Raw genomic sequence first — 27402 nt, forward strand, 5'->3', positions numbered from 1 at the left:
GGGGGGGGGTTTCTACCCTCCCCTGATACCTAAGCAGCACAAAACTGACCAAAATGAATGGTCAAGACGAACCTACGGGACGAAGACTACACTAGCCTAGATACTTAGTTAGCAAGAAACTAGAATTGGGGATTGAAGACGAGGCAGGCGATCAAATGGCATGAAGAGGAAATATCGGTGAATGGCTAGTTTGGCAGCTGAAGCGTTTGCTCCGGAATCCAGTGCGCTTGACTGACGTTCGTTTGCCGTACTACAAACAACGGCTTTTCATGTTTGCACCAGTTCACATCACTTGTGAAGGGATGTGGGGGTTTGTGTCCAGAACACTCACATTGCACTGACCAATGAGCGGCTTCTCCTGCCCAGATAAGAGACGGGTGCCTGGAGTTGGGTTTGAGGTTCGAATAACGCGATAGAGTAAACTACACAGAATAGGCAAAAAAAAAAAAAAAAAAAAAAAAAAAAAAAAGATTTGNAAAAAAAAAAAAAAAAAAAAAAAAAAAAAAAAAAAAAAAAAAAAAAAAAAAAAAGAGCTTAGCTCGAAACGAAAAGTGAGGTCATATTGAGATAGAGTAGTTAGGAAGAAATCTGGAACCACAAAAGACAATAGGCTTGCGCGTTGAGTGTGTTTCACAAAATCGGCATTACCTGGACTTACTTTTTCACCGTCGTGATTAATCTACCCGTTTGCCAAATCCGGGGTGTTGGCACTTCGCAATCAGGTATCCGTATAAGTACAATGTCACAGCGCTTAAGAAAGGGGAAACCCAAGAACACCACCCAGCCTCAGTGATGTTACCACAGATCGTGGAACATTTATCATGGAGGAATGGCATAGCAGAAGCCAGTAGAGGTCACAAGCGTCTGCTGGAAAGAGTGCCCGGCTAAGGTACCATTGGATACCCTCCCTAATTAACTACGTAGGTTGGCTGCGGGTGGACGGCACGGGATAGACGCGTGTGCCGAGATCAGAACATAGCGGGCACAACTACACCAATCAACATCCCGACCTCTATCTGTATGTAAGTAGGCACGTCCGGGGGCCGACTGGCCGAAGTGCCTCAGCCCGAGTTGGTTCTACAAACCAAGTTTATACCAACAGAAACTAACAGATATAAAGTTGGGTCGATGCGGCAGGCAGAGAGTCGCGCCAGAACAGCTGCCTCGATGGCTTATGAACTGGGCTGTTGTTTTTGGCCGATAATCAACTGGTAATGGAAGGATCCACCGAACTGTCCTTTTTGCGAACTCCCACTCCATAGGTTGCACGTGTACTACGCAGTACTACTTAAGTCCAGACGCCGGGGAGATGGCAGTGACAGCTGGATTGTTCAATCGTCCTTTGCAAGCAGCCGCCAATGAGTGGTTACTTGGTTGCTTGACTACAGAGGACCCTCATGAGATGAGCAACAATGCAATTGCCGACGTCGAATCGGTGCAAAAGAGCCTTGCCGGCGCCAACCCAGCATTTTTGAGCCAGTGGATGGCGGGACAACGGGAATAACAAGGGTCTTAAATGATTCTACTCTTTTGAGGAGCGGGTGCGTTTGGCCTTCAGACGCTATTCCTGCAAGCTTCGGCGTACGTACATGTATGCAAATTGCTCTGCACGCTGGTTTCTCATCACAGCCATTCGAAGTTCCAATTACCAAAGACAGAGAGGTAGCTGAGGTAAGAAGCAATCCAGGTCTTCGAATAGAGATCAAACGAGATCAAATGAGACAATGGAAACTTACTTGGGAGGTTGGAGTTGAAGAGAGAAGAAAATGCCAGGTGGGGGAAGGAGTAACTACATACTGACGGAAGCATTTAGGCAATAGGAGTTTTATTATGAAGGGGCCTTATCCGCTCCTTCAGGTGCCTTGAGGTAGGTAACACGGTAAGGTAGCTACCGTGCCGTGGTGCCCAATACGTGGGCACCTATCTACCTGCCTACACCTAAGGTAAGGTACCTAGGTAAGGTAGTTAAGGTACTTATCCACTCCGGTACTGGCGCCGGCGCTTGGTTTCCACGGGAATGACCTGCGAATGGATGGAATTCTGCGCTCCTCCGCTGAGGTCGGGTGTCCCGTCCCCAACACTATCCCCTGTTACCAGGCGCCATAGCACGCACAGGACATCACTTCAGGAGTACAATCTCTTCCGTTCCATTCCACTCCTGTCGTCTTCACTCAACACCAGACACGTACCACCGCAACCAACACCTAGCCAGACTCCAACTACAGCCCTCAGGTACTCTCTCCAAGTTCGATTGACTTCTTCATTTGAAGCCTCACCCCATGAACACACTAGAAACATAACCCTTCTCTGTTTATCTGACCGGCCACACATTCCCTCGGGCAGAACATTCAAAGAGAGCATTTCGTCCAACCCCACCCTTTTTCTTTCCGTTGCTACGAATACAGCCTGCCTGTCAGCAATCCTGCGCCCGATATTATCTGCCGAAGCACTCAACCGACATCTCTACCACCATCGTACGTCGCCTTTGTCGCCTAGTCGGTCCGTCGGCCTATCCGTGTATGCCGAACATTCGAATTATGTCGTCGCCACGAAAGCAGCAACCAGATGAGGTCGCGGACAAGGTGCTGAAAAGAGCAGAAGTTAGCAAGGTAAGTAGGCAGCGCTAAGAAAAGGACAAGGGCTACATTTGCTAACACTGAGTTCGCAATACAGATCGCTAGAAGGCTGCAAAATCGGCTTGCTCTTGCCCAATTCAAGACGAAGCATGGCTGGGAGGACCTCACGCTCGACACGATCGAACCGAAATATGAAGAAGAGCTGCGCCGAAAGCGCATGTGCGAAAGCGACGTGCTGTCCGACTCTTCCTCTAGTGCTTCCGATCTGCCATATCCCACCAGGACCCTTATGAGCTCCCCTTTGAAGGCTCCTCTTTTTTCCGACGCCATCGGTTCGAGCAACGGAAGCACCGGCCATCGCAAGCGAACGTACAAGGCTTCTTTCGATTATCCCTCGTCCAGTCCCAGCAAACGCTATCGCTCCTCGCCTACGCCGCAAAAGCCTGTACACGCTCACCTGTCGTGGAAAGAAAGCCACCAGCTTGCACAGTCATCTCCTATCAAACCTAGGCGGCAACAACATTTCACAACATCTACTGGCCCTGATGTGTCTTTCTTCCAGGGAGCTCGAAGGATGGCTGACGAACTCGCCTCACCCAACTTCGCGGCTAACTCGGACGATGAGGATGATATCTTGCCGACACAGTCGTTCAGAACCAATATGCGCTCATCACCGCCTACGACGCCGCCAATGCGCAATCGTCCGATCCCCAATCGTCGCATTAAAGACAGGCCTGCTGGCTCGGGCCCGGCGAAATCGGGCGAGGAGGGCGCCGACCTCCTTCTGTATCTCGCTGCTTCACCATCACCAGCGGTTCCTTCCACAAAGACTAGAATGGAGCCCCCATCTACACCACCCTCTAAGGTTGGCCGCGACATGACACTCCCATCGTCACATATGACCACTCCTGGCGGAGGCAATCTATTCCCTAACACCCCAGGGCAAGGCTTTGACTTTGCCGAGTTCGTCAATATTACACCCAGTCCCGCGCAAAAGGCATGGAAGACGCCTGTTGCCCTGTCATCAGCAAGGACCCCCGTCAGCCTAACAAGGAGGCGGCTCACATTCGACGAGCCCCTTGTGTAATGGAACGGTTAAGAGCCTGCCCATTCCCCATTACCTCTTTTTTTTGGGTCTTTCATTTTTCCCCCCCCTTTTTTGGTTTTTTTCTTTTTTTTTTTTTTTTTGAGAAAAACGAAAACAAAAAAACTTTTTACATGATACCAGGGTGGACGAAACTTCTAAACAGCATTGCGAGATGGAGCTTTGATTGCGACGGCTAGGTCGAGCAACGATAATTGCCAGCAGCAGAACGAGACAAGGCGCTACTAGGCGGGTGTAGTTTGGTCATTTGATGACTGGTCACTGTCGGAAGTCTGCCATCGTCTGCATGACAGACGCAAAGCCCGCCGCTCAGGGAGGTTGATGTTACTATGAGGGGCGGACATGCATAGTGGCTTTGTCGCGGCTTTTCTGTCTTGTTCTTTTAGTCCCCTGAAAATTTCCCCCATACTCCTGCGTGGTTTGGAGCCTGTCGCGATGGGACCTAGGTACTTACGCGCTCTGACGTTTGGTGTGCACGCGACCCACCGCGAATTTGGCGACTGTTTCGCGTCGCGTCGCGTCACCAATTAACTCGAACAGGTATCTTAGCCAATCAGAACGTAGAAGTCACATCCACCATTGTACCAATTCCAGAACTGTAAATGAGTGTGCTCCGATATCCATTGCAGTAGAGATAAGAGACGAGGCGATCACCGTGCAGAATATCAGAGCATCAAGACACCTGATGGAAGCCTGTTTGTGTATGGGCGCTTTGTCGCCCGAAATCTCAAGTGTCTCTGTCTAGGGCAATATAAGCATGCCAAATCATGGCCGTCCTTTTCAACTTTTGCTTGGGCACTGCTTGAGGTTATCCATGAACTGGATGATGCCCTGTTTGACCCCTTCAGGACTGGGTTCCTCGGCACAAACATCTGGCTCGAAGCCGAAAGTTTTTCTCAGGTAGTCTCGTGTTGTCGGCCCAATTGTTGCGATGAATGTTTTTTGCCTTCCTTGGCTCTTGTTGCAAACCTTGCCCGTTGCTTCATCCAACATACCGAGGCCACGCAGCATGCTATCGCAACCTGTCGGGGAGAAAACAACCACCCACCGTGACGAAGCCGCCTCTGTGGCTTGCAGGATGTGGGCAAAGTCTTGCGAGAACGATTCCATGACTCCCGTCCCGTAAATGACAACCTCATCAACTTGAATCCTTTTTTCACTGGCCAAGTTTGGAGCCATGAGTGTCTTCGGGATGATATCCCTTCTTTGTTCACCGACGAGGAAGAGGACGGGCGGCTTGATCGGTCTGTCACGGTGCCATTGGCTGTAATGATCCAGAATGTACTTGGCCAAGGCATCGCCATTGCCGGTGTGCTCTCCGAATACCTGCAATGGCGGATCCTGTGTTATGGCCTTGAGCGCCCGCGTTGTGGCAGGACCAACGCTGTAAACCGGCACTTCATGAAGATGAGGCCAGCCTCCTTCAGTGTCTGAGAACTAGGTTAGTACAGTACTCTGAGAATTACCAATGTTGACTCGCCCTTCTTTTCGTCAACCAATTTGGTGAATGCCTCGACAGCCCGCTGAGAAGTGAAGATAAGGCCGCCGTAGGCGGCACTGGTCTTGGTGCCAATAGCGCGGCGACTCAGCACGTCCCTTATCAGTGTCATTCCTGCGTCTTGAAAACTGTGGTGCAAGACCGGCACGAAAGTCGATTCGAAGTCATAGCCAGAATATTGGCGCGAGAACAGGTCTTCGTAAGAGTCGCCAGGCGTTGACTTGGTTTTGAGCAACAAGACAGGCACTTTAGCTGATGAATTCAACTGGGTCATGCTGGGCGTGTGTTATTGACGTTCGATATGAAAAGATTGGAGGATGCGCGTTCCGTTGGAAGTCAGATGCCCCGGAAATCGCTTGCAAGAAGACACTGCTGAAGCCGCCAGAGAGTGTACATCGTCCAAATACCCTGTGCCCCGCCACGGGTACTGAAATCTGCTACCTATTGGCTGGCTCAAAGTCACCTCACATAGTTTCTTAGGTAAGTACCTCCAGCTACGTACTCTAGCCACCGAGGCGCATCGTTTGATAGGATTCATGATCATCATGAGTGCAAAGCAAGTTTTGGATGTAGATTATGACTCACGCAAGACGCAAAAGCAGGGGATGATGTGCCTAGAGTTGAGTTACAGGTTGTTCGCATGCCCAATTCCGTGAGTGGCTAAATGACGGACGATATCCGGATGCTGCGACGCATTACGAACTAAAGGCACAACAACAACCACACACCAAAAAAAAACAAAAAAAAAAAACCAAAAAAAAAAAGGGGGGGAAGGAAGGAAAGAGGAAGAATGGGAAAAAAATGGCAGCCATGCCACCACTGTCGGCAGACCCCCATTCCCAACAAAGGTCCGCAAACTGTGTGGGAATGCAGCCCATATTTGTCCACCGTCAGTAGCCCCGGGCCGAAAAGACGGCACTCCCTGGTCGAAATCGGGAGACTTTGAGTCGCCTTCGTACGGCGATGGCACTTAAGCACCTCATCTCATCTTGATGGTGGATTGATTGAGCCACAAACGCAAGCAAATCTCGCGAGGGATCAAAGATCCCTTCCTCTGCCTGGTCCGCATCCACCACGAGATATCTCACGGTTCCCATCGAATTTTTAGGTTCGTTCCCCCTCAGATACACGCCCGCTGGCTCACGAGTTCAAGGACCGACTGAACTCGATTGCTGCCAGGTACCTTAGGGGCCGTACCTTGGGGACCTAGCAGCCTTACGCCAGGAGGCTACCGTAGCTTACCTAGCACTGCCTTACCTCAGCGTTCTAGGTTTATCGATAAGATATGGAAGCTCGGAAGATTCTACGACGTCTTGAAAGTGCAGTACTCAGGGAAGTGCGTCGTCGGGTTTCATTTGAAATCACCAACACAAACTAGCAGTCTGTGCCAAATCTTGCCTAATTCGCGCGGCCCGAATCAATTACCCTTGATGCTGCCTCTCCGCGCTCAAGCTTCACCTCATAGTATTTTCACGTTTGTTCCCACAAAACAGACCGAAACCCAGCAGTTTGATCATGACCGACACAGAGCGAGATAGCAACCCCGGTGGCCTAGCTCCCGCCCATGTGACCACCGAGGCGCCGAAACCGCTGCCCAAGGGAGTTGTTTTGGGCAAAGATGGAAAGCCGTGAGTTCTTGTGCCATAATTAATAATTCTCCCCTTGCGCCTAATGCCCCAATGGATCATTCGCACAAAGTCTCCTGCTAACGAAAGTCCGGCTTAGCTGTCGATCTTGCTCTTCCAAAAGCGCATTCTCAAGCTGGGCCGCCCAAGCTAATGCCTCCTTGAAGAAGGATGCCCCAAGGATTTCATCGCCCGTCAATGATTGCCCTCCCGATGTGGAAGCCCTCGGTCGCGGGACTTGGGCGTTGCTTCATTCCATAGCGGCGACATACCCTGAGAAGCCCTCATCAACGCAGAAGGAGGACTTGCGTGGCTTCATGCGGCTGTTTTCCAGGTTGTACCCATGCTGGGTGTGTGCTGAAGATTTCCAGTCATATATGCAGAAGGAACAGGTGCGCGTTGAGGGCCGTAGTGAATTTGGCAACTGGCTGTGTGAGGCACACAACGAGGTGAATCGCAAGCTGGGAAAGAAAGAATTCGACTGCAGCAGGTGGGAAGAACGTTGGCGAACGGGCTGGAAAGATGGCCGTTGTGACTAAGACTTGGCAATGGAACTTAGAGCCGTAAGTGACGTTAACCACTGCGGGACGCGACACAGTGCACACGATAGACACAGATAAACATTTGTACCAATATGAAAATACCACTCAATCGGCATTAGCGAATGGGTATCATCTCGGGGACGGTGCGAGGGCATGATCCCAAAAGGCAGACCAGAGAGCAGGAACACTCCGAAGGAAAGTGAAGGGAAAACGCCCATACCAATTCGGATGTCCCGGGATGCCGGAGCAAGGCAACACTGTGAATGCGGCGTTCCAGCGGCTCCCCGAAAGCGCAACGCCATCGCCATCGCCGGGTACCGCCGGACGGCAGGTTTGAGCATGTATGTGCGGTGGTGAGCTGGATACGCAGAGACTTAGTCTAGGAATGCGATAACATGGGCCCGGCCTGCCCAGATCGGCCGTAGCAAGGCCGAACCCTGGTTTTCAAGAATCAGATCATGTCAAACTTGAAGAAGCCCTTCTAGTCGATTTGATAGCGTGGCGGTCAGTCTGCACTCACGCACTGCATTAGACGCGGCAGGGTCATGGGCGAGATTTGCCTTGGCCCGGCCTGTCATTGGGGTCGGGGCCGCAGAGGCGCATCAAACCACAGCTGTTCCCTGCCTGACAGCTCACTTTAAAAAAAACGCAGCTTCGGCGCCGGGACCCCCTACCTACCTATGACTTTACCTCCTTACCTACCTTCGGTAGGTTCCCGTCCTTCCATCCCCTCAAGGTACCAGGTAATTAGGTGCCTTACATAGGACAGTTATTGACAGGCGACTACGTGGATGGGACCTCCACCTCCGGTCATTGCTGGTGGCATCATCAACGGCGTCGTCCTACCTAGTTTGCAAGTCAGAAGCGTCCCAGGGCTTCGTGTTGAGTTTTTTTTTTTGGAGGTTTTTTTTTCTCCCTCGGCGGCCGCTGATTTTGTCGGCCAAAATAGCTTGCGTCTCGTTCACCGGCAGCAAGGACAGGGCGGGCAACAAGAGTCAGGTCTAGAATGGCAGGGTATGGAAGGCATTCTTACAAGTCCGACTCGGCCCCGGCCCCCGACCACCCTTGTCCGGCACCAGCCCGGTGTAATGGTGACCGCATTCTGTTGTGGCGTGTTGTATTACATCAGTATATTCTGCAACTGATGGGTTCCGCTTCCGTCATCTGTCGCTGGACCCTTCGAAGCTCCGTGCTAGGCTTGTTGCAAGGTACCTCGATTGTTACTCGATCTTCCAACTTCCACGCCAGTCCCATACCACGCCCTCCTATCCGAAGCCCGCCAGATACCGACACCGGCTAGCCCATCGCCTCCATCTTTGTCACTGTTGACTTATTCTCTCTGTATCTTTGCCCTATCTTGCAGTACACGAACATGCAGCTTCTTGGGTTTCCGCACATCGCCGATGATCTGCCCGTTTCATGAGGAAATTCTTAGTGGCCTGACTTGACCCTGGTCGCTCACTCCATGTGTTGAGCGAGCCTGCCGAAAGCGATGTCGCATGCCGAGATGCGGCTACCGCGTTCCTCTTGATATAAACCTCATGGCCTCTGTCAAAGTAAACCCCTTTCCTTTCCTCCATATCCCAGAGACCTAAGAACAAGCTCAGCTTGATCATTTGCAGAGCTGCTCCGAAGACCAACTCTACCACAAACAACCAGATTCGCCCACTATACCACTTTTTCTATCTATAGTACGACGTCCCTTTCGAGGTGATCCCGTCATGGCCGATATTCGAACTCAGGCGCTCAAAGAGCCCATTGATGTCGCCGAATACCTTTTTAAGAGACTTCACCAAGTCGGCGTCCGCTCAGTCCACGGCCTTCCTGGAGACTACAACCTTGTTGCTCTCGACTACCTCCCTGGGTCTGGCCTGACCTGGGTCGGCAGTGTTAACGAACTCAATGCTGGTAAACGGCATCGCCACAAACCCATACTTATGCGCTTCACTAACACCTGCAAGGTTATGCGGCAGATGGCTATGCCCGCGTCAAGGGAATCTCTGCCATCATCACCACCTTCGGCGTCGGTGAATTATCAGCCATTAATGCCCTCGCCGGCGCATACTCCGAGCATGTCCCCGTCGTCCACATCGTCGGATGCCCCTCCACCATCTCACAGAGAAATGGAATGCTTCTGCACCACACTCTAGGCAATGGAGACTTCAACGTCTTTGCGAACATGAGCTCACAAATCTCTTGTGATGTCGCCAAGCTCAACAACCCCGCCGAGATCGCCAACCAGATTGATCATGCTCTCAAGGAATGCTGGATTCGCAGTCGTCCAGTATACGTCATGCTGCCTACCGACATGGTCCAAAAGAAGGTTGAGGGCGAAAGACTGAGAACACCTATTGACCTCAGCGAGATCCCTAATGACCCCGCGAAGGAGGACTACGTCGTCGAAGTTGTCTTGAAGTCACTACACGCGGCCAAGAAACCGGTCATGCTCATTGATGCCTGCGCCATTCGGCACCGTGTACTCCCCGAGGTCCATGACCTTTTGGAGAAGGCCAAAGTGCCTGTTTTTGTCACTCCGATGGGCAAGGGCGCTGTCAACGAGACACATCCCAACTACGGCGGTGTTTACGCCGGAGATGCCTCACAGCCCGACGTCAAGGAGAGAGTGGAATCTTCTGACTTGATACTTTCCATTGGCGGTCTCAAGGTAAGCACGAGGGGTACGGAACGGCTTCCTTTCGGGACAACTCGCTGATCCCGCCACAGAGTGATTTCAATACGGCCGGCTTCTCTTATCGGACATCACAGCTCAACACCATCAATTTCCACAGCACGCACACAACAGTTCGCTATTCAGAGTATCCTGGCGTCACCATGCGCGGTGTCTTGCGCAAGGTGATCAACAACCTCGACCCTGAAAAGCTCAGCATTGTACCTTCGCCGGATGTTTCTAACAATTTGCCCATCGACGACAACGATCCATCCCAGACCATCACTCAAAAGTACCTATGGCCGAGAGTTGGCCGCTACCTCCGCGACAACGACATCGTGGTTACCGAAACTGGCACCGCCAACTTCGGTATTTGGGACACCAAATTCCCGGCTGGCGTCACAGCTTTGAGCCAGGTCCTTTGGGGTAGTATTGGCTGGTCTGTTGGTGCTGCGCAGGGTGCTGCGCTGGCCGTCAAAGACGCCGGCGAAGACAGGAGGACGATCTTGTTTGTCGGCGATGGATCATTTCAGCTCACGGCGCAAGAGATAACAACAATGTTGCGCCATGGCCTGAACCCGACAATGTAAGTTGTAACCGCGGGCCCTCCAAGATTCCTTGATACATGACTCATTAACAAATTGCGGTTAGCTTCGTCATTTGCAATGACGGTTTCACTATTGAGCGGTTCATCCACGGCATGGAGGCCGAATACAACGATATAGTCCAGTGGCAATACAAGGAGTTGGTTACTGTATTCGGTGGAACCGAGCAGACGGCCAAGAAGTTCGTCGTCAAGACCAAGGACGAGTTGGAGAAGCTCCTGACCGATGAGAATTTCAACAACCCCACGACGCTGCAGTTTGTGGAGCTCTACGTCCCCAAGGAGGATGCTCCAAGAGCTCTTATCATGACAGCAGAGGCCAGCGCCAAGAACAACGCAAAGGTCGAGTGAAAGGTGTAGCTTGGCGGGCTAACGGACGCGCACGATTCCGGGGGAGGGTGCTTCATTTTGGCAGAATTCGGATGGTGCAGGAACATGAATTAGCACACATAAAGGTAGACGGCGCAAAACTGGTTACTAGTTAGAGTAGATGTAGAGCTCCAACGCATGTGTTATTAAGCAGCAGCTCGGAGTATACGTCTGATTTACGGTCTGATTCATTATTTTGACGTGCCGCAGGGAGATCATTGACATCCCCTTATCGTCCGATTTCGTCGTCCCGTCGTCCGTCCTTCCTCGATGCGTTGATACGATGGCTGATCGGGCGGGGATGGCTGATGTATGTGCGACCAATTGCATGAGGATTCCCGACCGGCCAGCCTGTGAGTAATAAGGTAAGGTAGGTGCTGATAAGTGGGTCATACCGTCTGACTTCTTTTCTGGCCGCGGCACCTTCCTAAATTCTCATCCAACCACACAGCAAAGTAGACTGCGTTTGGCCACCAAGCAAGCAGCCACGCCCCCACGGACCAACATTCGAGGACTCATACTTCGACGTCGTCTCACCAATAGCTGTCATGACCTCCGACGCAACGAAAAGAAAGCAACCCAGCTCCGGCTGTGAAAAGTCCCATCCTTCGAAACGAAGCAAGGCAAGTTGCAACTCGCGAGAGCAAAAAACACCCCCGCCGTGCCGACCTGAATATGAACAGGCTCTGCCATCCGTTGGTAACGAAGTTCTGACTGACAAATGGTAGGGCGGTCGCGGCACGGGAGCATGGCAAACTCCTCACCAAAAGGCCAAGGTCGCCAATCTCCAGGACAGAGACGCTTCCCTGGAAGTGGGTGATCAGGGTGTATGGGTTACTTTCGCTCGAGGGATGGACAGTAAAGCCATCCGTGAGTTCAACTTCATTTGTGACGAGTATGGCAAAACCATATATGGACTTGTTCCACCCGGCGAGGACATCGAGCCTGGTGACGAGGACGAGGACATTGAGGCATCCATCAAAAAAGAGCTTGTCAGCATGAGCTCTGTCAACCAGAAAAATTCCAAGCGGAACTTCAAGGCTATCCGCGCTGGTATTGAGTGTGTCTTCTTCATGAAAACACGAGACCCCATTGAACCAGTTGAGCTGTGTCGTCGCATCTGCCGAGATGCTGGCGCTTGTCCAGATTTGAAAGAGCGCAAGACCAAATACATCAATAGGTTGACACCTGTGAGTGCTCTGGACAAGGCCTCGGAGAATGGTGTAGTAAGGACGGCACGAAAGGCTCTCGCGTCTTGGTTCAATTTGACAGCGAGCGAGACAGCCGTAGAGGATGGAGTGGGAGTCAAGAACGATGTGGCGGGAGCGGATGGAAACGAGACCGGGCCAGAAATCAAGTTGGATGCGAAGCACGCGTACACGGTCAGTTTTGCGCCCAGCCTGATAGATGACTTGACTCATTGATGGACAGTATGCAATCCGGCCCTCCATACGTAGCAACAGCTCCATCGAGCGTGACGACCTTATCAAGCAAATAGCCAGTACCATCGACCAGAGACACAAAGTCAATCTCAGCAACCCCGATAAGGTGATACTTGTTGATATCTTTCAGGTGAGAGTAATGACCAGAGATTGAGCTACGCAGGCTGGACTGACACCGTTCATAGAGCTACTGCGGCATGAGCGTAATCAACGGCAGTGACTGGGATGGGCTCAAAAAGCTCAACGTTAACGAGATGTACAAAGCGTCGCCGGGTGCAAAGGGTGCAAAGCCCAAGTCATCACCTATCGAGACAGAGAAAACACCCGAGGAAGGCATCATGGGCGAGGCAGCATGAAATAGCTGGTGGAGCAGCAGGCCGGAGAGGAGGAGGGGGGCATTTACAGCCGCTTCAGGGCAAAAGTAAGGGTCCTATCCGTACTTGTAATGGTTTTACCCCTCAGCTCCTGTGTACAGGATGTGCTGGGGCAGGCTGCGAGTAATTAAGGCATCGGACTTAGCCGAAGATGTGGAATGCAGCAACTTGGCGAGATGGGTGGTACGAAATGCGGGCATCTCACTCGCCGCCCTCACGCCAGGACCTGCGGCGGCACCCGTCGGTGCACCCGACCTTTGGGTCCCCTCGTTTTGGAAGGTTCGAAGCTTCAATCCTGTCGTACTGGCTTGTCGTCTTCATGTACTGAGAAGGACACCGGTGGGTGGCACGTTGTGTAAGGAGGGATGTTTCTGACGAACGGACCCTAGGATGAGATTACTAGAGTTGGGGTGTGCGGCTTAGTGGAGGCCCCATCCATCGCGGCGCTAAGCCCTATTGCGATAAATTTGACGAGTCTCCAGAGTCAGCAGCTCCCAAAGTTCTGAGGAGCTTCTACGCAGCCAAGCAAGGGACGGGGGCGGATCGGCTTAAAGGCCGGGATTGGGCCGTAACACGGTATAGGACGCTTCTCTTTGACGAGGAGAGCTAGCCACGCCTAAACTGTCAACATGTAATACGTCGTCTACCTCATACTGGTGTCCTTAAACTTAGCTCTGCTGCAGTGCATCAAGTCCCAACCATGTTCGAAGACAATGGGACAAGATGGACGAACCCTGGCAAACGAACAATTATAACCATTCCAAAACAGCTGGTCAAGGAGAAAGAATGAGGGAAGAACCCGACGGCTGACGAATTCAGGCTCCTGGAAGACGACGCCAGAGTCAGACCCGTGAGCGGAATCCGAACACCCCATCCGGCTCGCTTGACAAGTGTCCAATCACCAGATTCCCGGCTCGCTTCTCGATGCACAGACTAACCAGGATCTGGGGTTATAGTGGGTCTTATTGGGATTCCAGGCGGGGCGGAGAGGTCCCTTCTTCGCCAAAATCCATCTCATTGACCACTCGTCTGCGTTCTGATATCCCATCATGTTAGTCTTCAACTTCGCCTGACGACATCAACAGAGCTTTGGGGGGGTTTCCCGTCTCGCTGTTTGATCCGTCTTACTAGCTTGGTCTCCTCCCCTTGCCCTCACCTCTCAGCGACATGGCACCGTTCCCCGCTGCCATGCGTTTTCGCTTGGGTTGACCCAAAGTAGCACCCGAGGGCAGCTATATTCTATATTTTTGGTGATTCGTACATGACTTTCTCGCCTGCTGGCTATTCCCTGCCAAGAAAGAGAGCCATTTCGATCCGCTTCCTTTCGCCTGGGTTAGAAACTGGATGCCCGCCTACACAGTTTGCTTGGGTCCAGGGCATCCTCAGCGTCTCTCTCGCTTATCCGCAGTTCTTTTGGGTGCTGATTGAACGCCTCATGGCCCTAATGTCTGTCCTTGCGTAACGCCTCACCCTTCACCGGGACAGTCCACTTACCCTACGAGGCTAGGTGATCATTGCTGCTCGCCTGTCCCAGCTCCTCATTAGTTGAAATGGGCACCGTGGAGGCATTTGTGCCCTCCTCAATAGACTTATGGCTCCTTGACCACGCTTCAAGCACCATACAACGTACATTTCTTTTCGTGATCCTTGTAGGCGCATGCCTCACTTGACTGGAAAAAGCTGTCGGTCCGCTGGGTTCGCTCAGAGCCTTAACGACACGCCCCCAAGAAATACCATTCCGAGCAGCTGTTTCCGCCACATTCATTCTGTAACCCAGTTGTCACTTTATTCCTCATCAAGTTGTCACTCCCCATCTTCGCGAGGGTTCTTCAACCACTTCCACTCCGGGCAGTTTTCGTGCACTCTCTTCCACAGTTCTCACTTTCACAATTCTCGATTTGCGACCTGCCAGGACTGCTGACCGCTTATACACCCTGTCCCGCCATTTGCTTCGCAATCCCTCGCTAGTTTTCCGTCAAGGTGTTCACTCATCATCTTCCCACTCTACTCCGGTAGACGTGCTGCGCCTACTTCTCTACATCCTCCTCGCCTGGAAGCCGATGTGATTGGCAGTCTCTCTATTTGCAGTTTTCCAAAGCCACCAACTCTTGGGTTCGCGGGTGCCCCATCTCCGACCCAGTGCCAGTCTGCATAACACGTCGTGACCCCTGCCTCATCGTCTACACACTGGGGTTTGACAGCTTGCTATATCTAGGTCAATGTACCCACCCCCATCCACATGTTTCCGACACGGTATCACCAAAGCTACAACTCACCCTCACCCTGCATACGACTCACCCTTCAGATCATTCTCAGGGGGTGTCGCAAACCTGCAGTCTCCCGTCTGCCACCCGTAGGGCAGATTCGGTCCCAGCTTTCGGCATGAGCGGCGATCCGCCAGCGACAAAGCCCATGCAAGCCGTTATAAGCCATCTGGTGCCCCAGGCCACAGTACAACAGGTCCAGCCTGTGTCTTCGGTCCATTGCCAGCGCGCTTATGGAGTCAAGATCTCTGACGGAACGAGTCTTGTCCTCGTCGCCCCTCCGCCGCCGATGGTCAAGCTCCTTCGATCGGAGCGAGCCTCCGTCGTATCGGAGGCGGCCGTCTTGAGTTGGCTTGCAAGCAAGACTACTGCAAAGCCCCTCCTACAGGAACGAACCCCAGAACCCGAAGACATTCTCGACGCTGGAAAGATTGGAACCAGAGGTTTGAGGGACTTAAGGAGCACTGCCAACGGCGCAGAAGATCTGCACATCTTCCTTCCGAGGCTCATGGCCCATACAAATGCACCTAGCGAAGAAGGCCGCGAGTTCAACCTCTTACGACCCACGATGGGTGTTCCGATTCCCGAACTCAGCCCGCCCCTTTCTTCGCCCGAAAGAAGATCGGTTGATTTTCAAACAGGCCAATTTTACAGGAAACTTTGCAGATTGGTCTCACCGACAGGCCGCTTCGGTCCTGCTTTCGCTGTCCTCCCACCTGCGACACCTATACCACCGCCTGACTCCGCGGAATCGATCAGAAGAGATTTAAATGCCAGACTGATGGAGTCGCGGGGGGTTCAGTCTTGGTCAACAGCGTTCCACTCCATGCTAGAAGCCGTCTTACGCGATGGTGAAGATATGCAGGTCATGCTAGGGTATGGTTCCATCCGCCAGCATTTCAAACAGTTCCAGTACACACTGGAGAGTGTCAAGACACCACGTTTGGTTGCGGTAGACGCCGGCAAGGACCTCAATACTTTGGTCATGAGGAGAAAGTGTCGGAAGGGTCCTCCGTCAATAGCAAGCAGCCACCACCTTGAACTGCGAAGCGAATCCCGGGTGGTTGACGACAGCGAGAGTGAAACCGAGGACGATGACAGCAGCAGTGAGTTGGAGCTGGGTGGAGACGACCGAGCGACGCCGTATCATCAGAGCAACATCATTATGACCGGTATGAAGGACTGGAGCAATTTTGTCTTTGGAGACCCTTTGTTTGCCGTCGACTTTTGCCATGGCCCTAGCAGCGATTTCTTGTCAGGTTTCAACGATGTTTCGCCAGACCAAGTCACTACCGCCATGTCTGCATTCTCTTCGGACATGATCGAAGACAAGGCCACCGCCCATATCCGCATTCTCCTGTATGAATGTTACCACACAATCACGCACATTGCCAGGGAGTTCTTTCGGCCGCGCAGGGACAGCAGTGGGCGTGAACTGGAAGCGCGAAAGAAGTTGAACCACATCTTGGCCCAATTGGACACGCTTAGCGATGCGGGTAACCAGAGGGGAAGTAGACCAAGTGGGGAGTCGAGCCCAGCAAAGCGCTCCAAAAGCTGCGAAAAAAGATGATTAGGGAGGGTGTCAATGACATAGCGAACCAGCCGTCTCTATTCGGCCGTGGTTGTTGTACATACCAGCATGACGCGTGATACAGAACTAGATGCTGTCGCGCGGCGGCGCAGAAAACGACACAGGAAACTAGGCTGTGCTCTTATCCCGACAAGTTTTGACCCGATTGTCTACCGTTTTCACTTTTTGCCTTTGGTGTCTCCGTCGACCTCGTCGCGCGGGAGCTGCATCCCCATCATGCCCAGGATGTTGCCAGCCGGACCTGGCAAGCCTGCCTGACCCTTGAAGCTCTCCAGCAGATTCTTGGCTAGGTTGTAGTCAATATCGATTGCCTCATCCCCAGCTTCCTTGTTGTCTTCATCGTCACTGCCATTGTGTTTAACAGCGGTATCAAGACCGTTCGCATTAACTGGATGGCTGTCTTTGCCTTTGACCGCCGGCGCTTTGCTGTTGTCAGAGACCTCTAGTCTGAGGGCCCCGTGCTCGGTAAGTTCGGCTTCCAACTGTGCTGCAAGCTCCCGCAGATCTTCGTCGCTGGGATCCTCAGGGAAACCTTCTCTAGACTTTCGCGTCCCTCCTGGCGGACTAGCTTTACCTTGGTTGTTTGGAGCTAGTCCCATCATTTCCCTCATCATTCGAGAAAACTCAGCCTCGTCAAAGCTGACTGCCTTGTCTTCCTCATCGCTACCGTCCTCGCTATCGTCGTCGATGTTACTATTGTCGTCGTCATCGTCAATGTCCATGTCTTCGGTCTCGGCCCCTTCAAGACCTGCCCTCTCGTCGTTTAGAAAGGCCTCGAATCGTGACACGATCTTGCGCAGGTCGGCCTGTGTTGATGGGTCTCCAAAACCAGTACGGCCTTTTCCACTTTCACGGCGTCCTTGCAGTTCCTTTTCAAAGTCCTCGTAATTGACGTCTAGCCAAGATTCATCGTCTTCTCTCTGTGAGTCTTTCCAATTTTGGATATCGTAATCAGTCGGAAGGACTGATTCCCCATCCTCTTCGAGATCTGCTACAACGATACTGGCCTCTCTGGCTTCGCGGCTTTTTGTGGTGTTGATGTTATTCATCATGATCTCGAATCCGCTGGTAAGCTTCATCCCCATTTCGACACAACTCAACTCATTGCCTTGTGCTTTTTCAACCACATCTGACCATGGTGCAGGCGGTTCAAACCGTTGAGATCGAAGTTGGGCAAACAAGACTTTGGTCAACTTTACGCTCAAGGTAACCATGTCGTGAGGAGGAAAGCGAAGATTTTCTGCCTTGGACATAAGGGCTCTCAAATCCAACGCATCACGTAGATAGAATGACTCCACGGCCGGGGCAACAGCTCTAGGAGTCTGATGAAGAACATGCGCCAGTCTCCGAGGGATCCTTACTAGAGAGTGATGTACCGACTTCCAAATCTGGCCGGGGTATTTTTCTAGCCGATAGAACGCCTCCGCCTCGATGAACTCCGAATGCATAAGATCTTTGGAGTCTTTTCTGATAGTCTTCACAGCTTCTGCCAAAGTGAGTGGCTGTGAATCCGACACCGGCGAACTCTGGCCAAGAGGGATGATGCAAAGCCGGCCATTGTTAATCCAAACTCGATGTTGGTCGTTCTCGGGACTCAGCCACTTTGGTAGTACATTTGCCGCCTCTACCAAAAGGAACTCGCCGTCGCTGTCAGAGATGCGAATCCATACCGCCGAGTCGGACTTGGATAGCTCCCTGAGGATGTAGACCATCAGCCATTCATCTTCAACGGAGTCGCCATAATCCGATACTCCTCGCAGAAAAGCAAGTCCTTATTTGGCTGGTTAGATTTTGACTACGTAATACTCTCTCTCTCTCTTTCCGTCTCTTTTATTCTTTCATCTTTGAGGGTATGGACAAACCTTGCTCGGTAGTGACCTCGAGATTTAATGAATCTCTTTGCCATATGTAGTCACCAGCCAAGTTGGTGCCTAGCAGAAGGGCTGTTTTGCGCAACTTCTCTAGTCGCGAGAGTTGCTCCCGCGAGTCTCCTTGGGCTTCCGAATCGATCAAAAAGATGCAATACTCGACGTGATTTTCCGACAGTCGATATTGAGTGGCGCCAAGACCGAGTAGTTCATCCTGAGCATGTGCAGCCATGATGATCAGTAGTCGATCTTTGAAGTTGTCACTAGGTCGTTGAGATGAGTTGGGTTAGGTGAGTTAAGGTAATCACCATGAAGGTGGGGTGGATTCTGAGCTGCCCTCTCACACAGATGCACTAAACGAGGGCAACTTCACGCCGCCTTACTGCAGGGACTTTGGCTTCCATTTCAGAGGGCCCGTAGGGGCAAGGCAGCTTGTTTCTCCGAGGGCCTCCACTTTTCTCTCCCCGGTCTTTTCTCCATCTCCAATGAGAGCCAAGTGCACTTCCTTACGATACGGTCCCTGAATGATTGTACTGCCTCTACTTCCCCACCACCCCACGATTTGCCGTTTTGGACCAGAAGCTCAAGAAATTGTTAGTGAGAACCCCAGGCTCAACCCATGAACAGTGCTAGGGCAAAGTCACACGCTAACAATCATTCAGGGGGTGTATTGTACAGGACACCCCACCAGGCCTTCAACGCGATCGCGTCCCCCTGTATGTCCTCGGCGCGCGTCGACCCAAAGCCCGAAACTATTCACGTCCTTCCACCATCACGATATCAATCATCATCGTCAGCCAGCTGCGTCCGCACCAGACTTGTCATACCGCCCTCAGAGGCAAGTGTGGCCCAGCCCTACTCCAGTATGGCTCCTCCCAAAAGATCTCGTGCCGCTGTAGAAGCGGAGGAAGTGTTGGATGTTCGGCGGGCACGATCCTATCTTAGCCAAGACGCGTCTGTTAGCCAGCCCCAAATATCTCGAGCATTTTCGCAGCGCGGCTAATTTCTCACTTTCGACCAGTCCAAAAGAGTCCGACTATCCTACTCTACCCACGAAAAACGAGAAGACGAAAGCTCCAGCTCGGATAGCGAGGCTACTGGCAACCAAGACGAAGACGAAGACGACAATGGACGAGGCAGACAAGATTCGCCTCCTCGCACTCAGTACGAAATTGCCCGCGACGATGGATTTAGGCATTTGCAATATGAAGACCAGGACGATCAGCGCGCCACACAGAAAATTAAGAGCCGCCCACAACGAATCGGCGAGAACCACGCCGCCGAGAACGGCATCATAGAAAGTGTCGAGTGTTTCAATTTCATGTGCCACGAGCGCCTCTTTGTTGAGCTGGGGCCATTGATCAACTTCATCGTTGGAGAGAATGGAAGCGGAAAAAGTGCCGTGCTGACGGCTCTTACTCTCTGCCTCGGTGGCAAAGCAAGTTCAACAAATAGAGGCGGAAGCCTGAAAAGCTTCATCAAGGAAGGCCGAGACAACTCTATCATCATCGTCAGAATCAAGAACCAGGGTGTCGATGCCTATCAGCCAGAAGTATACGGCGAAACCATCAGAGTCGAGCGTCACTTTTCCCGGGCTGGCTCCAGCGGCTTCAAGCTCAAGAGCGTAGCGGGCAAGACGATATCTACGAAGAAGGCCGATGTTGACGAAATTTCCGAATACTGGGCCTTTCAAGTCGACAACCCGCTTAATGTTCTTTCACAGGACAATGCGCGTCAGTTTTTGAACTCTTCATCCGCTTCTATGAAGTACAAGTTTTTTGTCCGTGGTGTCCAACTCGAACAACTCGACAATGACTACAAGCTACTGACAGAGATCCTTGAAAGCCATGAGGCCAAACTTCCAAGCCTGGAGGAACACGTCCGTCGCTCTGAGCGTGAATTCTCAGAGGCGCGCAAGCTGAGAGACATAGCCCAGAGGAACGAGGAGATGAGGAGGGAGTATCGTCGTCTTCGAAATCAGCTCTATTGGTCTCAGGTGGCAGAGCAGGAGGATCTCCTTCAACAATGTGACGATCAAATTGCCTCGCTGGACGAAGTCATCAATGGCTCTGAGTCATCGATTGAGCAAAAATCACAAGCCTTGTCTCAGTGCGATGAGCTGCTGGCGCGTGCTCAGGCAGCACTTCAAGAGAAACAGATGGAGGCTACCACGATTAACGAAGATGTCGCCGCTGCCAGAGCGGAGTTTGATGAGGCCAAGGCTCAAGTCACAGACATACATCGTCAGCTGAGAGATGTGCAGCAGCGTCACAGCAATGCAAAGGCATGGGTAAAGGACTCCGAACAGAAGATCCAAGCAGAAGAACAGCGACTGGATGCTGGCGCCGGCAGTGCCCGACAAGAACTCGAAGCACGGCTGAACGACGCCAAGTCGGATGAATCCAGCACCAGGGAGAAAATGGATCAGGGTGCCAACGCCATGCCTGAGCTTCGTGATGCGCTCAAAGCAGCTCAGTCTACCGAGAACGCGGGCAGACTAGACATAAATAAGAAGAGAGAAGAAATATCGTCAGCTGAATCGCGCCTACAGACCCTTCAGCGAAACGGAGGATCGGCATATGCTGCCTTTGATAGAAGCATTCCTGCTCTTATTCAAGCCATCGAACAAGACAGTGGCTTCGAAGAGAAGCCCGTTGGTCCGATCGGAGCTCACATTCAGCTCCTCAAGGCTGAGTGGGGGAGTATCCTAGATGCAACCCTAGGTGCGACGCTGGATAGTTTCCTTGTGGCAAACAAGAGAGACCAGCAACGGCTGGCAAGGTTGATGCAGCGCTTCACTTGGGGCCGCACCCCGCCGATCATCATTGGCAAGCGTTTGCCGCCCAATATGAACCTGAGAGAACCTGACGAAAGATTCGACACAGTTCTCCGCGTTCTCCGGTTCGACAATGACTGGGTCCGCAGCCAGCTTATCGTGGCCCATTCTATTGACAGGATCATTCTTGTAAAGGAGAGGAAAAAAGCCGAGGATGTCATGCTTAACCACTCACCGCCGCCAAATGTGCAGGTGTGTCTTGCGTTCCATGACGGTGCCAGCAAACGCGGTCACGGACTCCGAATCCAGGCCAAAGAGACGGGCGCGAATACATCACCAATCAACGCTTATAATAGAATGCCGAGAATGAAGTCAGATAACGAGACACAGGTCAAACTTCAAGGAGAGGCATTGGCTCATCTACGGGGCGAGCTGCGGTCTCTAGAGACAAATCAGCGACGACTCGAGCAGGCGTCGGCCAAATGCAAGGCGAATCTTGCTGCCCAGGAATTAGAAAATCAGTCTTTGGAGCGGCAGCTGCGCAGGGCTCAAGCCCACATCGAGAGTGTTTCAGCGGAGCTTGATCAATACGAAGGAGCGGATGGCAGACTCGTGGGTCTTCGAGAGGAGCTGGAGAAGGCCAAAGCAGAAAAGGATCACCAAGGCACTCAATATGGAGAGATGAAGCTGAGACAAGAAGAACTAAACAAGAAGACGGAGGAATACAAGAGGAAGAGCGACGAGGAGAAGAGAAGACTCAGAGACTACGACGCTCAGCTGAACAAACTACAACTTGCTGTTACTAGAGCCGAGGACCTACGGAAGCTTGCCGTTATGGAGAAAAATCGCGCCTTCGAGGACCGCGATAATGCAATTGAAGACAAACGACGAGCTGAGTCGAAGCGTGACCAGCAGGCCGAAACCGTGGCCAACTTCACTCACCAAGCTATGGAGAAGGCACCAAATCGTGTGTACATCGCCGAGGGCGAAACACACAAGACCATCGAAGCCAAATACGCGACCATACACCAGCAACTAGAGAAAAGGGCTCAGAGGCTGGGTGCTTCAGACGAGGAGATCAAAGAGCGCGCAGCGAGAGCTGAAACAGCCTACGAAGCCGCGAAGCAGCTCTACCAGGGCCAGTTGGAGGAGCAGGCCGCAGGAAAGCTCAACTTGGAAGACCGCTTGAACCGATGGCGTTTGTTCCAGCGTCACATCTCGGCGCGAGCACGCATTTGCTTCCAATATCTCCTCAGTGAACGTGGATTCAGAGGCAAGCTTGCGATCGACCATCCTCAGAAGAGACTGTCGCTTTTCGTGGAGCCAGACGAGACGAAGAAAGGTACCGGTGGCAGAAGTACGAAGACACTGTCAGGCGGCGAGAAGTCTTTCTCATCAATTTGCATGCTGCTGGCTATTTGGGAGGCCATGGGTTCGCCTCTGAGATGTCTTGACGAGTTTGACGTCTTCATGGATAACGTCAACCGCACGATCAGCACAAAGATGCTGGTAAGTCGTCCAAGTACGCTTGCACACCTCATCCAATGCTAACTCGGCTTCTCATTCAGATTGAGGCTGCGCGACGCTCGGTATCTCGCCAGTACATCATGATCACACCCAACGCCATCGAAGGACGGGCATCGCTTGATGAGGATGTGAAAGTCATTCGGTAAGTGCGATTAGCCTTGTTAAAACACCAGGGATATCAAATGTGCTCTGCGCAAAACAAAGAAAACACTAACACTACCCCTAGGTTGACCGATCCTCGACAGCGGACTTTGGTTTGATACGCAAGGGTCTTTCTTGCCTGAGTGGCTACGTTTGGGGGCGTAAGGACCAATCTTCGTGGCGAAGGCGGGGAGGAATGGCGGGATCTGGCGTTGAGGCGTTGAATCAAACGGCAGCCTGTAAAATTGTCCCTCATTTTGCATCTTGCATCGCGGCAGTTTCATAGGCCAGCTTATCGAGGTACCCTTCTATATCATACAATCGATGTGTTCGTGAGTTGGCTTTTGTACAGTAACCCCAGCCGTGGAGTGGTTTCTTGAGAGAAATCCCCATGTGACTGGTTCTAGATTCGGAGCCCTTTGCTCCTCAATACGTTCACACCCGCACTGGCCGTAAAACCAACCCACTGCCCTACGGAGCCAAGTATACCACCAACCTCGTGGACCTGTTTGAGTCTTCGTTGAAGGAAATCTCTGGTGTCCCTGAAGCCAGCGGATTTGTCATTTGTCATGAAAAGCTCGGTGGAGGCATAAATCATCGACACACTCGCGCGCTTGCTGTACCAAGAGGGGTCAACGGAAGTGTCCCCAGAGAGAAACCAGATCTCGTCAACTAGCTTAGCCAGCTCTTTGAACGAGGTAGGAGCATGGGTTGGCTGTGCCATAATGGCCAAAGCCTGCAGCCGCATTAGCGAGCACAAACATAAAGCTGCGGGACGGGGCCGCTCACTTCTTGCCAATGTCCTACGATGACTTCGTTTCCCAGAAGCCGTTCCCATGTTATCCTTTCCACCTTTTCGTCGATGCTGGCCTCTGGGACCTGGCCGAAGATTTCCTTACTCTTGGCGGCTAGGCTCTCTCGCCTCGTCACCAAGTGGTAACGTATAAGGCTGAAGGGGCCGTCGAGCAAAACACTGGTGCTAATGTCGAGATATCCGGCATCCTTCGCGCCGAGAGCTAGAGCTTTGTGGGAGAAACCGTGCTCCGGGACGTGTTCGTAGGCGGCGGAGAGAATTGTCTTTTCTTGGGTGTTGAAAGAGGCAGTCTGATCTGGGTGGTCGTACGAATAGTAAGCTCGTTTTGTCTGTAGTCTTGTTGAAAACGCTATTTGGCAATGGTGAAGTGGGCGAAAGGCCCATCTGGCAGTCGGTCGGCATGGAAGCGGCATTTCTGTAAAGGAGATCGTGCGTTTAGTCGGTTGAGGTCTTTTGCGTGCTAACTCGTCGCAGACTTGTTCGCAATCCAGCAGTCGTAGATCAATCAGGTGATGCCTTGTTTTCTTTTTTCTTTTCTTTCCTCCGCCTTCTGCCCCGAAGGCCCTCTGAGGCACCTATAGTGTAGCATGCTAGTCGCCTATTCTATATGAAGTGGGCATAGTAGTTAGTCTAGGCTATAAAAGCAGGTTAAGCTCTTTGATCTCTTTAAACGTTAGATATATATTTAAGCGCTGTTTTTTCAAAAGTAGGTCTGCTTTAATAATCTTACTAAATTAAACTTATTAATAATAATATAAATAATTATAATATCTTTACTATTTAAAAATAAGTATAGTATATTAGTTAATAATAGAAATAATAAATAGTATAGGTTTTATTTATTTATAAATAGAATTAAATAAATTTAATAACTAATAATATAGTAAGTATTTCTTATAAAACTTTAGTTGAAAAATAATAACTTAAGAGCTAAATATTTAAAATTAATTTTATTAAAATAAAAAAGTATTAATTTTAACTACTTTAAAATATAAAAAGTTAACTATTATTTTATATCTCTATTAGCTTTACTACTTACTTTTTTATAGCTTTTTTTATATATTAACTTTACTATATGCTAAGTAATATAAGTAAATATATATTTAGTAACTTATTCTTTATTATATGAACTATTTTAATTATTATAAGTAAATTATTTAGATTTATTTATAATATATTCTATTCTATTTAATCTATAGAGGGGCTACTAGCCTTATATTATAAAATTTAACTAGTATTAACTGCAAAAGCTAAACTAGTCCCCTTGCCCTCTACTAATAACCTTTAGGTTATATAACTATAATTTAAACTTAGATATCTTCTTCGCTTTTATACTCCTCTATTAGACTTTAACTATTATAATAAGCCTTAACTATCTTCCTCTAGCTACTTCTATCTATATTAGTCTCCTCTATTTCTCTCTCCTCTACTATTTAGACGTCTATACTATAATAAATAATATCTTCCGCCCTATTATATAATTTTAATAAAGAACTCTACTACTATTAGCTATACTTTTAATATATATATTCACCCTTCTTAACTTATTAACTACTTAGGCTACTTTAGCTATCTTAAAGAAGCCTATAAAGTAATTATAAGTATTAAGATTATTATTAATAGCTTTAATTATTTTTATATTAATCTTAAAGTTATATAACTCTATTATATCGCTCTTATTAACTATTTTAAGTAAGTACTTCTAAGTGAATTTAAGAAGAGTTTTCTTATTAATATAGAGAAAGTTACTATACTTAGAGCTTTTAATTTTATTAACTTTAATCTTATAGATTAAGTTATTTAGTATAGTTTTACTTAGCTTATATAGAGTTATAATAAGTAGGAAAGATAGGAAAGTTATTATATAGGGTTATAGTATATATAGGAGGATATAAAGTATAAACTTAAGGTTTTATTTAAATAGTTAAGTTTTTATACTATAGCTATAAGAACCTTTTTAGCTATAGTAATAAAGAGTTATACTATTAAGTTTGCGCCCTTAAGTATAGGTTTAAGCTATCACTAAGCTCTAGTTATATTATAAATAACGCTCTTATTAGTATATTTTGCTACTCTACTACTTACCTACCTACCCTCTTCTATATAGCTAGGGATAAGTTAAGCTAAGTATTAATAACTAGTTATACTAAGATTTATTTATTTACTTTATTAAGATTAAGTATAGGTTAAAATACTACTATTAGATTTAAAGTACTAAGAAAATAAATATAGAGTGAACTGTAATACCTACTTATATAGGTTAACTAAACTGCTAATATTTAATCTATAGAGCTTTATATTATAAGGCTTTATTTAAAGTATACTTTAGGATATTAAAATTAATACTAACTATAAAGCTAGCTTTATTATAATTAATAAAATAATACTTTTTAAGTATATAAAGTTTTATTAAGTTTATAGTTATAATACAGCCCCTCTATAAAAAGACTATAGCAAAATTCACCTTATATATAAGTATAATTCTAGAAATACTATATATTTACTTTAACTTATACTTTCTACTAATTAAGAAAAATAGTATAAAAACCTTATATATTCCTATTAGTAAATAAACCTTTATATAAAGTTAAATATATATCTTAACTAAATAGACTAATAAAATAGTAATAATACTAGCTATATAATATAAAGTTAGTAGTATTATATAATAAAGCTAATTATATTAGAGCTAAATAGATTAATAAGACTTTTAAGCTTAGTAATAGCTTTATAAAACTCTTTAAGAAGGTTTTATAAATACTACTATATAAGAGATAACCCCTTAACTAAAAAAAATTATTAAAAGAAGTTCTTATACTTAGAAATATAAAAACTCTACTATATATAAGGTTTTATACTTATCTTTCTTCCTCTTTCTCTTCTTTATTTTTAAACCTATATTAATAATTTATTCTTATTTATAATATATAATAAATTCTTTATAATATCTATACTATAAGAGATATATAAAAATACTAATCCCTTATAGAGTATACCTTTTTATAAATAAATAGCTAAAAGTATTACTATATAAAATAATATCTATATACTAAATAAAGCCTTTAATTCTAATAAGTACTCTTTTACTAATTAATAATATATTACTAAAGTAGTTATAGCTAAAGCCTTTATTAATACTTCTAAAGAGGACTCTCTTTATACTATAATTAAAGTAATAAATAATAGTTTTAGATACCTCTATATAGAGGTTATATATATCTCTAGCTATTCTTAAAAAGTAGCCTTTCTTTAAATAAGTTTTTTATAATATTAAAGTAAAAGTAACTTAAACTTAACTATAAGCTTAATAAGGATTAATAAATATACTTTATACTAAATAGAGAGAGTATTACTAATAATAGTATAGTTACTATTACGCTTATTAACTTAATATACTACTTTACTTATAAATAATATAAAGTATATTAAAAGTATTAGCTAGCCTAATTAAATAAGAAGATAATAATAATAATAACTTATTTTTAAAGAAGCTATTATAGTAGATAGTAAAGTAGTAATAGAAATAGTATTTAATAGTAGTATATATTAATAAATAATATTCTTTTATAATAATAATAATAATATAAAAATAATAATAACACTTAACTTACTTTAATA

General features: G+C 48.6%; 8 protein-coding genes across 8 annotated transcripts; 5 read left to right on the forward strand and 3 right to left on the reverse strand.

The window, feature by feature from the left end:
* Positions 1 to 2498: 2498 nt before the first annotated feature.
* Positions 2499 to 3663, forward strand: GCG54_00004497 (uncharacterized protein; the record flags this gene model as incomplete). The annotated part of the gene is made up of 2 exons (XM_045404546.1): positions 2499 to 2609; positions 2674 to 3663. Coding segments are annotated over 2 exons (1101 nt in total), but the record flags the coding sequence as incomplete, so codon positions are not given.
* A 798-nt stretch (positions 3664 to 4461) lies between these two features.
* Positions 4462 to 5453, reverse strand: GCG54_00004498 (Uroporphyrinogen-III synthase; the record flags this gene model as incomplete). The annotated part of the gene is made up of 2 exons (XM_045404547.1): positions 4462 to 5118; positions 5148 to 5453. The coding sequence occupies 2 exons, from the start codon at positions 5451 to 5453 to the stop codon at positions 4462 to 4464; spliced, it is 963 nt and encodes a 320-aa protein (XP_045257028.1).
* A 1241-nt stretch (positions 5454 to 6694) lies between these two features.
* GCG54_00004499 (FAD-linked sulfhydryl oxidase ALR) lies at positions 6695 to 7343 on the forward strand (the record flags this gene model as incomplete). The annotated part of the gene is made up of 2 exons (XM_045404548.1): positions 6695 to 6807; positions 6986 to 7343. The coding sequence occupies 2 exons, from the start codon at positions 6695 to 6697 to the stop codon at positions 7341 to 7343; spliced, it is 471 nt and encodes a 156-aa protein (XP_045257029.1).
* A 1724-nt stretch (positions 7344 to 9067) lies between these two features.
* GCG54_00004500 (Pyruvate decarboxylase) lies at positions 9068 to 12785 on the forward strand (the record flags this gene model as incomplete). Its single annotated transcript, XM_045404549.1, has 8 exons — positions 9068 to 9254; positions 9308 to 10011; positions 10071 to 10600; positions 10666 to 10965; positions 11198 to 11297; positions 11716 to 12369; positions 12419 to 12559; positions 12615 to 12785. 8 exons carry the CDS (start codon positions 9068 to 9070, stop codon positions 12783 to 12785), a joined length of 2787 nt encoding a protein of 928 aa, XP_045257030.1.
* A 2400-nt stretch (positions 12786 to 15185) lies between these two features.
* GCG54_00004501 (uncharacterized protein) lies at positions 15186 to 16637 on the forward strand (the record flags this gene model as incomplete). Its single annotated transcript, XM_045404550.1, has 1 exon — positions 15186 to 16637. The coding sequence occupies one exon, from the start codon at positions 15186 to 15188 to the stop codon at positions 16635 to 16637; it is 1452 nt and encodes a 483-aa protein (XP_045257031.1).
* A 179-nt stretch (positions 16638 to 16816) lies between these two features.
* On the reverse strand, positions 16817 to 18758 carry GCG54_00004502 (Protein ecdysoneless-like; the record flags this gene model as incomplete). Its single annotated transcript, XM_045404551.1, has 2 exons — positions 16817 to 18429; positions 18521 to 18758. 2 exons carry the CDS (start codon positions 18756 to 18758, stop codon positions 16817 to 16819), a joined length of 1851 nt encoding a protein of 616 aa, XP_045257032.1.
* A 432-nt stretch (positions 18759 to 19190) lies between these two features.
* On the forward strand, positions 19191 to 23089 carry GCG54_00004503 (Structural maintenance of chromosomes protein 6; the record flags this gene model as incomplete). Its single annotated transcript, XM_045404552.1, has 4 exons — positions 19191 to 19484; positions 19548 to 22811; positions 22871 to 22971; positions 23056 to 23089. Coding segments are annotated over 4 exons (3693 nt in total), but the record flags the coding sequence as incomplete, so codon positions are not given.
* A 284-nt stretch (positions 23090 to 23373) lies between these two features.
* GCG54_00004504 (Ubiquinone biosynthesis protein COQ9) lies at positions 23374 to 24359 on the reverse strand (the record flags this gene model as incomplete). Its single annotated transcript, XM_045404553.1, has 2 exons — positions 23374 to 23706; positions 23760 to 24359. Coding segments are annotated over 2 exons (933 nt in total), but the record flags the coding sequence as incomplete, so codon positions are not given.
* Between the last annotated feature and the right edge of the window lie 3043 nt (positions 24360 to 27402).

This window comes from Colletotrichum gloeosporioides (assembly GCF_011800055.1).
Source record: "Colletotrichum gloeosporioides strain Lc1 chromosome Unknown consensus_105, whole genome shotgun sequence".
NCBI lineage: Eukaryota > Fungi > Ascomycota > Sordariomycetes > Glomerellales > Glomerellaceae > Colletotrichum > Colletotrichum gloeosporioides.